This window comes from Theropithecus gelada, unplaced genomic scaffold (assembly GCF_003255815.1).
Source record: "Theropithecus gelada isolate Dixy unplaced genomic scaffold, Tgel_1.0 HiC_scaffold_16235, whole genome shotgun sequence".
NCBI lineage: Eukaryota > Metazoa > Chordata > Mammalia > Primates > Cercopithecidae > Theropithecus > Theropithecus gelada.
Genome location: NW_020258030.1, coordinates 3,169 through 14,414, shown reverse-complemented (window position 1 = coordinate 14,414; position 11,246 = coordinate 3,169). Strand labels below are relative to the sequence as shown.

General features: G+C 65.1%; 1 protein-coding gene across 1 annotated transcript; it reads right to left on the bottom strand.

The window, feature by feature from the left end:
* Positions 1-1,293: 1,293 nt before the first annotated feature.
* Positions 1,294-10,777, bottom strand: LOC112617419 (collagen alpha-1(XX) chain; the record flags this gene model as incomplete). The annotated part of the gene is made up of 16 exons (XM_025374186.1): positions 1,294-1,423; positions 1,602-1,750; positions 2,598-2,730; positions 2,926-3,068; positions 3,307-3,436; positions 3,800-3,939; positions 4,105-4,228; positions 4,312-4,457; positions 5,317-5,446; positions 5,915-6,072; positions 6,621-6,785; positions 7,405-7,569; positions 8,029-8,148; positions 8,481-8,639; positions 9,819-9,977; positions 10,634-10,777. Coding segments are annotated over 16 exons (2,295 nt in total), but the record flags the coding sequence as incomplete, so codon positions are not given.
* Positions 10,778-11,246: the final 469 nt, after the last annotated feature.

Here is an 11,246-nt window from a genome sequence, read left to right as displayed (position 1 = left end):
GGGTGCGCAGGACCCACCTGGGAGGGAGCTGTCCGGGCGGAGGGCTGGGCAGGCTGCTGGGAGGAGACGGGGTCAGTGTGAGTGGAAGCGGCCCGGCCCCCCATGCCTGACGGACCACTGGGGAGCGGCCGCTTCGTGGATGATGCCCCAGCCTGAGCTCCATCTGTACAGGTGGGACTGTGCTGTGTCCCATCTGCCACCCGCAAGACCAGTGGTCCCCACGCCTCCCAGAAGAGCAAGGGAACGGGGATGGTCCCTGCCCCTCTGGATCTCACTGAGTGAAGCAGGTGCCCCCACTGTCCCCACAGAAGACAGCCCGGTGGGCCCAGGGTCGTCCCAGGCATCCCACTGGGTGTGGTACGCTTCGAGGGTACTGGTCACCCAGGTGTGCCCTGAGCTGGCAGGGCCAGGGAGATGCCTGGTGTGCGGGCAGGCTGAGGGCATGTTGTGTCCTGGGGCCAGGGAGATGCCTGGTGTGCGGGGAGGCTGGGGGCACGTGTGTTCTGGGGGCAGGGCAATGCCTGGCATGAGGGCAGGCTGGGGGCACGCGTGTTCTGGGGGCAGGGAGATGCCTGGCGTGAGGGCAGGCTGGGGGCACGCGTGTCCTGGGGGCAGGGAGATGCCTGGTGTGAGGGCAGGCTGAGGGCACGTGTGTCCTGGGGGCAGGGAGATGCCTGGTGTGCGGGCAGGCTGGGGGCACACGTGTCCTGGGGGCCTCGGGACATGGGCTTGCCCTATGGCAGGTGCTCAGAACCCTTCATGGGCAGAGAAGGCAAGAAGGAGCACCCCTGACAGGAGAAGCCGCTCTCCCCTCCCATGGGAAGGCCGCCTCGCCAGGGTAGCCGTCCAGGCAGTGAGGACCGCGACCCCAAGGGCGTGCAAGCCAAGACTGGAAGACCCCACAATGGAGAGGTTCCCCCAGAGGGAAGCCGGTAGGTCGAGCTGGACGCCTCTGACAGCCCCTGCCCTGCACCTGTGGTTCTCCAGGAAACCAGCGAGAGACAAAAAACCAGCAACGGCGGCTCCCACCGTGGAAGACCCCAGGCAACTGTGACCATGTCTTCGTCCCTGGAGAATCCAGGCAGGGCCAGCCTGGGACCAGGCATCTCCAGCCCCCCGGGACCCCTGCCTGCCTGTGACCCCTGGGGTCAACTGGGTCTGGGGTTGGCTGGGTCTGGGGTCGGATGAGTCTGGAGCTGGCAGGGTCTGGGGTCTAGGGCCTGGCTGGGGCTGGGAGCTAGCGCCTGCCAGAGTCTGGGTCTACCTGGGTCTGGGGTCTTGGTGCCCACTCACCTGTCTGGCCCGTGGCAGACACAGCCTCACTCCTGCCTGCTGCATAGACAGCTGAGACCAGGACCCTGTACTTGGTGGCTGCCTGCAGGTCGGGGAGTGTCACGTGGCTCCTGGGTCCTGGCACGGAGACCTAGGGGAAGGGAGGGTACCTGGTCCCCACTTCCTGGGCAACTTTGTTTGTCCACACGGCTCAGCTGCCTCCCCGTGTCCCGCCACGGCAGAGCTGCCGCCCTCTGCAGACAGCATGGCCATACCCCTTCCAGGAGGCCCCATGAGGTGGGGCAGTCTCAGGCTCTACCAAGACTCACGGATTTCTCGGGTCCTGAGCCAGAGGCCGGCGCGTAGGTGAGCCGGTAGTGGAGCACGCGGCCACGTGGGGGTGTCCAGCTGACCTGCAGGCTGTCGGGGGTCTCCGAGGCCAGGGCCAGGTTGGAGGGGGGGCTCCTGTTCACTGTGGCTGGCAGAGGGCACGGGCTCTTTGGGGCTCAGGCCCCTCCAGAAAGGAGGCACCCAGTGGCCAGAGGACCAGCCGCCCAGCCCCTACCCTGCTCTGTGTAATGCCCCCACCACACCAAGCCACACCCCTGCCACAGCCCACACCACACCCCTGGCACACCCACACCGCGCCCCTGCCACAGCCCGCACTGCGCCACCGGCCATGCCACACTGCACCCCTGCCACAGCCCACACCACGCCCCTGCCACAGCCCATACCACACCCCGGCACATCCACACTTCTGCCCCTGCCACGGCCCACATAACGCCACCTGCCACGGCCCACACTGCGCCACCTGCCACGGCCCACACCGTGCTGCCATGCCACAACATGCCCCTGCCACAGCCCACACTGCACCCCGCCACAGCTGGCACTGCATCCCTGCCACAGCCCACGCCAGGCCCCTGCCACACCCACATCATGCCACCTGCCAGGGCCCCCACCATACCCCCAACCTGGGCTGCTGCCTGGGCTGCCCTGTGAGACACTATGTGGTTTATGCACCCACCCTGCAAGACACTACATGACGTGGTTTGTGCACTCGGCCACTGGGGGAACACCTATCCCCGTGCAGACTCCAGTGACCAGGCCAGTGGTCAGGGGCTCCGGGAGCCGGCCTGCCAGCGGTTCTGGGAGTCTAGGGTCCTGGGCCTGTGGAGCGGGTGAGTCAGGGGTCCCCTTGGGCCATCCCTGCCCAACACTCAGCAGAGGGAAAGTGGAGGGACACCTACAGGGGGTATAGCAGAGGGACACCTACAGGGGGTATAGCGGAGGGACACCTACAGGGGGTATAGCGGAGGGACACCTACAGGGGGTATAGCGGAGGGACACAGGGTCACTGCGGGCGCCGTCCCTGTAGTAGGCCAGGATGGTGACGTCATACTCCGTGTGCCTCCCTAGGCCAGGCAGGACGGCCGTGCCGAGGTTCCCTGGGACAGAGATCTAGGGAGAGGAGAGCCCCAGGGGTCACCAGGTACAGTGGAGTCCTCAGACTGGGGGTCCGGTGCACAGGCCATGGGCAGTGAGGCATCCCTGGGAGACAAGGTGGGTGCACACAGGGCTCTGAGCCCTGGACTTGGGCCTCAGGACTGGGAGCCCAGGGGGGCCCCTCTGAAGGACAAGTCCATCCCTGCCCACCTCGTGAGCCTTCCCCTCTCCCAGGGGCGTCCACTTGATCTGGTAGACAAGCACCCCAGATGGGGCTGCAGCCACCCATGCCAGCTGGACTGTGTCCCCTGGCAGCTCTGTCACGGACAGCTGGCTTGGGCTGGGAACTTTCTCTGAAGGAAGTGGAGACACAGGCTGGGGGTGCAGCCCCTGAGTCTGGGCGCCTCAGAGGAGGGGCAGCCACACCCAGGAGCACCCTATACCCCCATCCATCACACCCGTCGGGTGCCCATCCCCACCTGGCTCAGCACCAGCCCAGGGCAGGCACCCACAACACTTGATGTGAACTGTCTAGTGGGGCAGGACACAGAACCCTCGCCGGGCCCCCAGTCCCAACCTCTCCCCACTCACTGGTGGTGACCTGGCCGGTCAGCGTAGAGGAGCCACCCCCAGGGTAGAGGCAGGTGACACGGACAGTGTAGGTGGTGGAGGAAGAGAGGGGCCCCAGCATGGCCGAGGTGGCATTCCCAGGAGCCTCTGTCTGCAATAGGTGGGAGGCCGACATGGCAGGCCCAGCCGGTGCCTGGAGCCCTTGCTGAGGCGGAGACCCAGGTCCAGCACCTGCAGCCAGGACTACCCCATGACCCCCCAAAAATTGGGAAAATGGGCTTGTCCTGAGAGATGGGAGGGCAACAGAACTGCAGGACGGCTGGGGTGGGGCCTCCCCAGCCTGGTCCCCCACAGCCCCTACACCCGCATCTGCCCCCACACCAGGTGCCCCCAGTGCGCCTCGTGGCGGCCGTGGTTTTATGTGTGTTATTTGATGGTTGGCTCTACCCCAGGCCTGCCTTAGGGCCCTGTGGTCCCTCGAGACACTCAGGCCCATGGCAGGCTCTGCTCTCACCTGCCCCGAGTGTCCACCCTCGCTGGAGACATAGGTGACCCTGACCAGGCGCACAGGCCTTGGGGCGCCCTCCCAGATCACTCGCGCTGTGTCGTGGCTCACGTCTGAGAAGCCCAGGTGTCTCGGGGGGGCCAGGACGGCTGCAGAGCACAGCAGAGCCTCAAGGCCAGCACGCGGCCTCCACAGCAGGGGTGGGGTAGGGCAGGGGCTGGGACCAAGGGGGCCTGAGGTCCCCCACGCCATGGAAGACTGAGAAACAAGAAGGGGCACTTGTCCTGCAGGGCAGCCAGGGTTGGGACACTCACGGGTCCTGGCACGGATGCCCCGGGCCTCGCTGCTCTCAGGGCCTCGCAGGCTCTGCACCGAGATCTCATAGTCCCTGCCTGGTTCCAGGCCATCCAGCAGCACCTCGGGCCGCCTCACCTGCACCTGCAGAGACATGACGTCCCAGGTCAGCCCCCACTCGCTCTGCCCCACTCCTCTGCCTCCCGTCGCCCCCCGGCCCAGCTCACCTCTCGCTCCTCCTCCTCACCCTTGGAGGAAGCAGGTGAGCATCGCACCAGGTAGTGGGTGGCCCCGGCCGAGGGCTGCCAGGTGAGGTGGACGGTTCTGGGAGTCACTGTGGCCAGGGTCAGCGCCCGGGGCGGAGACAGAGGTGCTGGGGGGCCATGGGGGGCACTTTAGGAAGGGAGCCCACACAGAGATCACACCCACGCATGGGAGGACCCTCACACCAGAGTGGGTGGGCGCGGCCACTGCCCGGCAGATGCACAGGATTCGAAGTGGCACTTCCCAGGCTTCACCTTGGGCCAAGGTTTGTGGCTCCAGCTCTGGGGACACAAGGCCACCCCACAGGTTTTGTTTAAGGCCATCTGCCTTGAGGTTGTGGGAGGAATGTGGCCTCCAGGGTGAAAGGGGCCTTGGGAAACAGCCAGACACAAAAGGCCACATGGTGTGACTCCACCTGCAGGAAACATCTGAGACAGAAGGTGGCTGGGGCGGGGCCGGGGGGCGGGTGTTTAGGGGTGCAGGGGTTCCTCTGGGGGGGGTTGAAAATGATCTAACATGGACTGTAGCCATGGGTGACAGCTCTGAATATGCCAAAGCCACTGAAGTTGTACACTTTAAATGGTCAGATTATATGGTGTGTAAATTTCATCTCAGCAAAGCTATTACAGATGAGCTCATGGCAGTCCCTGGGGGTCCAAGAACCCAGCAAGCTAAGCCACGTGCTGGGGGCCAAGCAGTGGGGAACTCCATGAACACTGTGGACAGGGAGTATAATGGGTTGTGATTATGGTTGGGGTGATGATACCAATAGTACAGCTGGTGTTCAGAAGAGAACACCAAAGGTCAGAGGGGCCTAGTGGCTCGGCCTCGGTCACACAGCAAGCTGGGCATGGTGCCAACTGTGGGTGGTTAAGATCCAGGGCTATGCTATCCAGGCCAGGCTCCGAGGGACGGTCACAAGTGGGCCCTCCCACCCAGAACCTGGCCACTGCCTCTGCCCCACCCACCTGTGGTCACCAGGCCCCGCAGGCCCTCGCCAAGCCCGCCCTCGTAGATGGGGAACACGGAGACCAGGTACTCTGTACGGGAGGTCAGGTTGTGCAGCTCTGCGGAGGCGGCAGGCCCCTCCACCACCACCTGGAACAGAGTGGGCAAGGACGGAGCCAGGAAGGGGGTTGCTGGGGGACGGGGAGCTTGTCATCTGGCGTGTGAACTCAGCTGGGGCCCACCAGGTACCCCACTTCCCACAGGCCTGGGCTCCCGGTACCTACAACAGAGCGGTGCCAGGCACGGTGTGGGCAGGCCCACCACAATCGATCAATTGATCGATCCTTCAAAGGGAGAAGGCGCTCTGAGTCTGAACCTATCCCCAGCACCCTCGGAACGTCCCCTGCTCTGCCCTCCTCGGCCACCAAAACGCACTCACCCCAGGCCACCTCCCAGATGCAGCTCCATGGTGAGTCCCTGGGCTGCCAGCCCCTCACCGCCCCCTTCTCAGCCTGGATCCAGTCATTTTGTGGGCCTTTATTCCCGCCCTCCCTTTGGCTCATCACACCCACAACGGCTGCAGACCGGCTCGGGGAGCCCTGTATGTCGGCCCCTCACCTCCCTGGGGGTGCCACCTCTGGAGGCTCGCCAAACAATCAGATACTTGAGGGGGAGCCGGGGGGCTGGAGTCCAGGACACGTGGATGCTGGAGGAGGTCACCTGGCTCAGGACCAGGCCGGTGGGGGCGGGGAGGGTGTCCAGGGCTGGAGCCGCTGCTGCTGGAGGGGTGGGGGTGGGGGACAGGTGGTCAGCGCTCAAGCCGTGTGTCCACGCTCCCCCTGGTGGCCACTCGCAGGAGAGACACGGGCCCGTGTGTCCACGCTCCCCCTGGTGGCCACTCGCAGGAGGGACACGGGCCCGTGTGTCCACGCTCCCCCTGGTGGCCACTCGCAGGAGGGACAGGAGCCCGTGTGTCCATGCTCCCCTGGTGGCCACTCAAGGGAACACGAGCCGTGTGTCCACGCTCCCCCTGGTGGCCACTCGCAGGAGGGACAGGAGCCCGTGTGTCCACGCTCCCCCTGGTGGCCACTCGCAGGAGGGACACGGGCCCGTGTGTCCACGCTCCCCCTGGCGGCCACTCGCAGGAGGGACAGGAGAGCCGCTCCCCAGCCCCTCTCTGGACAGATGTAAGCGGGGGCTGTAGACCCCCTCAGAGCCACAGGAACCGGCCTCAGGTACCACCCGGGAGCCACAGCGTCCCCCCCTCGCCTGCCCAAAGCAGTCAGGTGGGGCTGCAGCCTGTGTGGGTGACCCTGCCCCGCACCTGGGCCCCGCTGCGGGCCCCCATCCTGCAGCCTCTGGCAGATGAGGCGGCTGAGCAGGCCAGCCAGTGCGCCAAGCTGTGGGAAGTCCAGCACGTTGTGGACGGTGATGTCCCGCGGCGGGGACGCCAGGAGCCTCAGCTCAGCCTCATCGGCGTTCTTCACACCTGCTCGAGAGGAGGGAGGTGAGGTCGGCCTGCACTGGGGTCACCCGAGAGAGCCGCCTGCAGTGGAAGTCTCCGTGGAGAGTGGGTCAGGAGCGAAGAGGCCTATAGGCTGTACTCGGCCCACCTGCCACCCACGTGCCGGGCCAGGAGCTTCTGAGGGGTTGGGGGCATCAAGGAAGGGTCTCTGCTCCCAGGACTCCTGCCTCAAAATCTGGGGTTTCCTCCCCACAGGACAGAGTTGATTCACCTGTGAATCCCAGGCCCTGGAGGGTGCCAGGAAGCTCCTCGCCAGGGGACAGCAGGCGGGAGTCGCCAGGCACAGGGATGGTGGCCAGAGGGGGCAGCTGGAGCTGCTCAGTGAATATTGCACCAGGGAGGTTCACGCCACAGGGGTGGGGTTGGGGGGGATTCTACGGAAGGCACCAAACAGCAGGCGACTGAAAAGGAGCAGTCGCCTCTGAGTGCCAGGTAGTGCCCAGCTCTGCGTGCAGCTCCATGTCATGAATGTGGAAGCTGGGGCTCAGGGACCAGGTGCCCGATGTAAGCTCCCAGCTGCAACCCAAAGCCCACCTGACAGTGAGGCTCCAGCCCAGGGCCGGGGGGGCTGCACAGTGCTCACCCACAGCGAAGATGTTCACGCCCAGGTCCTTGAGGACACGAGCAGCAGTGTGCACATCGTCCTGGGACTTGCCGTCCGTCACCAGAATCACCACCTTGGCCGCCTCTGGACGGAGGCCGGCCGCCGGCTGCAGGTTCTGCCCCAGCACATGGGTCAGGGCGAGGCCTTGGGAGCAGCAAGAATAAAGTGACAGGCAGCTGCCAGCATCCCCTCCTGGTGCTCGGCTGGCAGCAACCAGACAGCAGAGATGCTCCTCTCCTTCCCTTGCAGGGTGCCAGGAGGCCAGGTGGCAGCCTGAGGGAGCAGGGAGGGTCTGCCTGTGGAGGGGCCCCAAGTGGCACCCCAAGTTCCCCAGCCAGGCCCTACCTGCAAGGTGAGCACCCCGACTGGGCTGGGTGTGGCCCCAGCCAGAGCTGCCACGGAACAGAGGAGCCACATGCTGGACATGGGCCCTCGTTTTCGTCCAAGGTAAACAAGGGGGTGACTCTGCCCTTTATAAAGGTGTGAACAGGGCTCAGGTCCATACCACTGAGAGCTCAATTTACACACACACTCCCAGGGTCTGGGAGGACGGCAGAAGGAGGTCCGCCCTCAGGATGGAGGGAGGGGCGGCCTGGGCCGTACCTGTGAACGTGTTCCCCCCCTTGTAGCGGAGGCGGTGCACAGCTGCCAGCACCTGCTCCTTGGTGCCGAAGGAGTTCAGGTTCCACTCAGTCTGAGCATCGCCGCTGTACTGAGTCAGGCCTGGGGAGCAGGGGCGTGGCCACGGGCTGAGTTTCCAATGCTGAGGGGCCCAGGGAGCTGGCGCAAGGCACACCTGAGAGCTGCATGTGCCCCTGCGGTGTCCCTGCGGTGTCCCTGGCCACAGCAGCCAGTCCCCAGAGAAAGTACGCTTGCAGAGCCAGGGCCTCCACACAGAGCATCCCCAGAACACCCCAGTGGAGAAGGTGTCCCACCCCACAAGGTGGGAGCCCTGGCTGGTGCGGGGACCCCCACAGGTCACAGCCTCCGCCGGCAGTCAGAGCTGTGGGGACCACGCCCAGGTGGGGCAAGAGGCAGGCCGGGCCAGCACCCACCTACTTGGACCTTATCCGGCCCAATTTCAAAGGGTGCAATGACGCTGGCCAGGAAGTCCTTGACCTGCTGAAAGTGACTGTGGCCGATGCTCCAGGACCCGTCCACCAGGAAGACCATGTCAGCAGGCACAGGGGGTAGGCAGCGGAACTGGGGGCTGGCTGGGGTGGTGGGAGCGGGTGAGGTGTTAGGTGAAGCCCATCCCTGGTCCAAGACCCCCAAACTGCTCCCGGCCTGGCCCCAGCCCCCAGATCACCTTCCCTGGGGCTCCAGCCACAAGAGTGAGGCAGGCTGGGCCAGGTATCAGGGAAAGGACTCCAAGACCCTCAGGCCTCACCAGACTAGACAGCCCCACGCCGGCACGGCTGCACAGTCGAGCCACCACTAACGTGAGGCAGCCTGGTGCTCGGGCACCTCTGTCCCCCATGACTGCACGTGGCTATCTGCACGGGAGCCAGTCTTCGCTGCCCACCCAGACACCAGGCCCAGAAGCCCACTGGGTGCAAACCGGATGAGGAGGGGAGGGTGGGCACCGCAGACGGCTCCAGCAGAGCCACCGTGAGCACTGCCCTGGCGGTGCTGTGGAGACAAAACCCCTATCCCCAGCCTAGCGCTCCCCAGAGTCTTGCAGGGACAGTGCCTGGTGGGGCAGGGACAGTGCCTGGTGGGGCGGGCCACAGAGCCAGCACCAGATCCCTGGGGAGATGCCTGAACGAGGCCAGCAGCCATCACGGTGGAGCCCCCCATGGGGCGACCGAAGAGGCCCAGCTGCTCTGAGGGGAGGACAGCACCAGACCCGAGGACCTCTGGAGGGATGTGTCCAAGTCTGAGGAGGTGGACACTTCCTTCAGTTCCAAGTCTGACAGGGGAGGTAGAATCCTGCCTCTGAGGACCCCAATCTGATGGAGGAGACAAAGCCCGGCCCCACCTGCAGAGGCCTTGTGGGCAGACACAGGGCACCTCCCCTGTCTGTGCCTACCCCTTACCCGGCTTCTCGTCTGTCCTGGTGTGATTCTGCCTCTCCACACCTGCGGCTGGCTGGGCAGGGCCCTCCCTCCGGGGCCCCCGGACCAGCTCTGCTCCTGATCCCACTCTTGGTGGAGCATGACCCAACCCTCTCACCACCCCCTAGACCCAGGCTGGAGGTTCCCAAAGGGGTCAGAGGTAGTGGGACCACCTGCTCCCAGCGGCCTGGCTTGAGTGAACCTGGGAACGTGACAGCCTTAAGTTAAAGCTAGAGAGTGTGTGGTCAGACACGAGGAAGAACTTCCTGGCCTCACGGTGGGAAACCAAAGGTCACTCCCTCCCCAGAGACTTACTCTCCCTCCACTCTGACCCACCAGGAATGGGCGGATCCCGGCTTGGCACAAAGGCAACTCGGGGCTCGGAAGCCTGCTCAGGGTCTGGGCTCCCCATGAGGGAGGGGGTGGGCTCCGGGGCTCCATTGCTGAGAGGTCTCTGGTTGTCCCTGTCCAAGGAGCTACTCTTCAGATCCTCAACTGCAGGGAGACACCGAGGGCCATCGGGTGGGAGCGGAGGGCCTGGCCGGCTGGCGCAGCTGCACACACACTCCCTCAATCAGGTGGGAGCGGAGGGCCTGGCCGGCTGGCGCAGCTGCACACACACTCCCTCAAGGGCGCGTCTGCAGGTGCTGAGGGCCCAGGACCCTGGCTGGCATGCGAAGACGTCAGGGGCAAGGCAGCCTCGCTGGTGAGTCAGGACTCGAACCTGGCCCTAGCCCAGCCCAGAGCTGCTTCACACACACCCACCCCTGGGGCTGGAACGCAGCCTGGAGGAGGGTGGGACCCCGGCCTGGAGGAGGGTGGGACTCAGGGGGAGGACAGCGGAACCCTGGCCCAGAGGACGGTGGGACCCAGCCTGGAGGAGGGGGTACCCAGCTGGCAGTACCCAGGACAGTGGGACCTGAGCTGGAGGACGGTGGGACCTGGGCTGGAGGATGGTGGGACCCTGGCCCAGAGGACGGTGGGACCCGGCCTGGAGGAGGGGGTACCCAGCTGGCAGTACCCAGGACAGTGGGACCTGAGCTGGAGGACGGTGGGACCTGGGCTGGAGGACGGTGGGACCCTGGCCCAGAGGACGGTGGGACCCGGCCTGGAGGAGGGGGTACCCAGCTGGCAGTACCCCGTGGACTTACTCACAAACTCCCTCCGAGCCAGCAGGAAGCGCCCAGAGCCAGTGAGCTCGAAGATCTGCAAGGTGTAGCCCTTGGAGGGGCTCAGGCCCCCCACTGTGGCCTTAGGGGTCTTGGTGGTCAGTATCACCTCCTGTTCCGAGTCCCCTGGGTGGGGGTGGGGAGAGCTTTAGAGGCCAAGGTGGGCACACGTGTGTGCATCTGTCATGGTGGGAAGTGAAACCCTCTTGGCTCCTCCTCCCCACCCCAGCTCCTCCCCTTGAGGCCAGGGAGAGAGAAAAGGAGAGGGTCTGATGCAAGGGACATGGGCTCCTGGGTAACAGTGTGAGAGGGAATGGGTCTTGGGGCAGTAAAAAAAAGATGTCACTTACTAAACCCCCTAGAGGAATCCGTCACATGGTGAGGTGAGAACCCATCAATCCTCAGAGACACTGTCCAGTATGAAGATGGGGCTGCCCAGGGCGGGGATGACGACCCGAGGGGCCGGGTCCAAGAAGGAAGAGTCTGGGGCCAGGGCCCTGCCCACTCCCACAGTCTCCCACCCTATGGGCCGCGCAGACTGACCAGCCGCAGTATTTTCTGCTGTGTGACCCCATGATTCCAAAGTTAGGGCTGG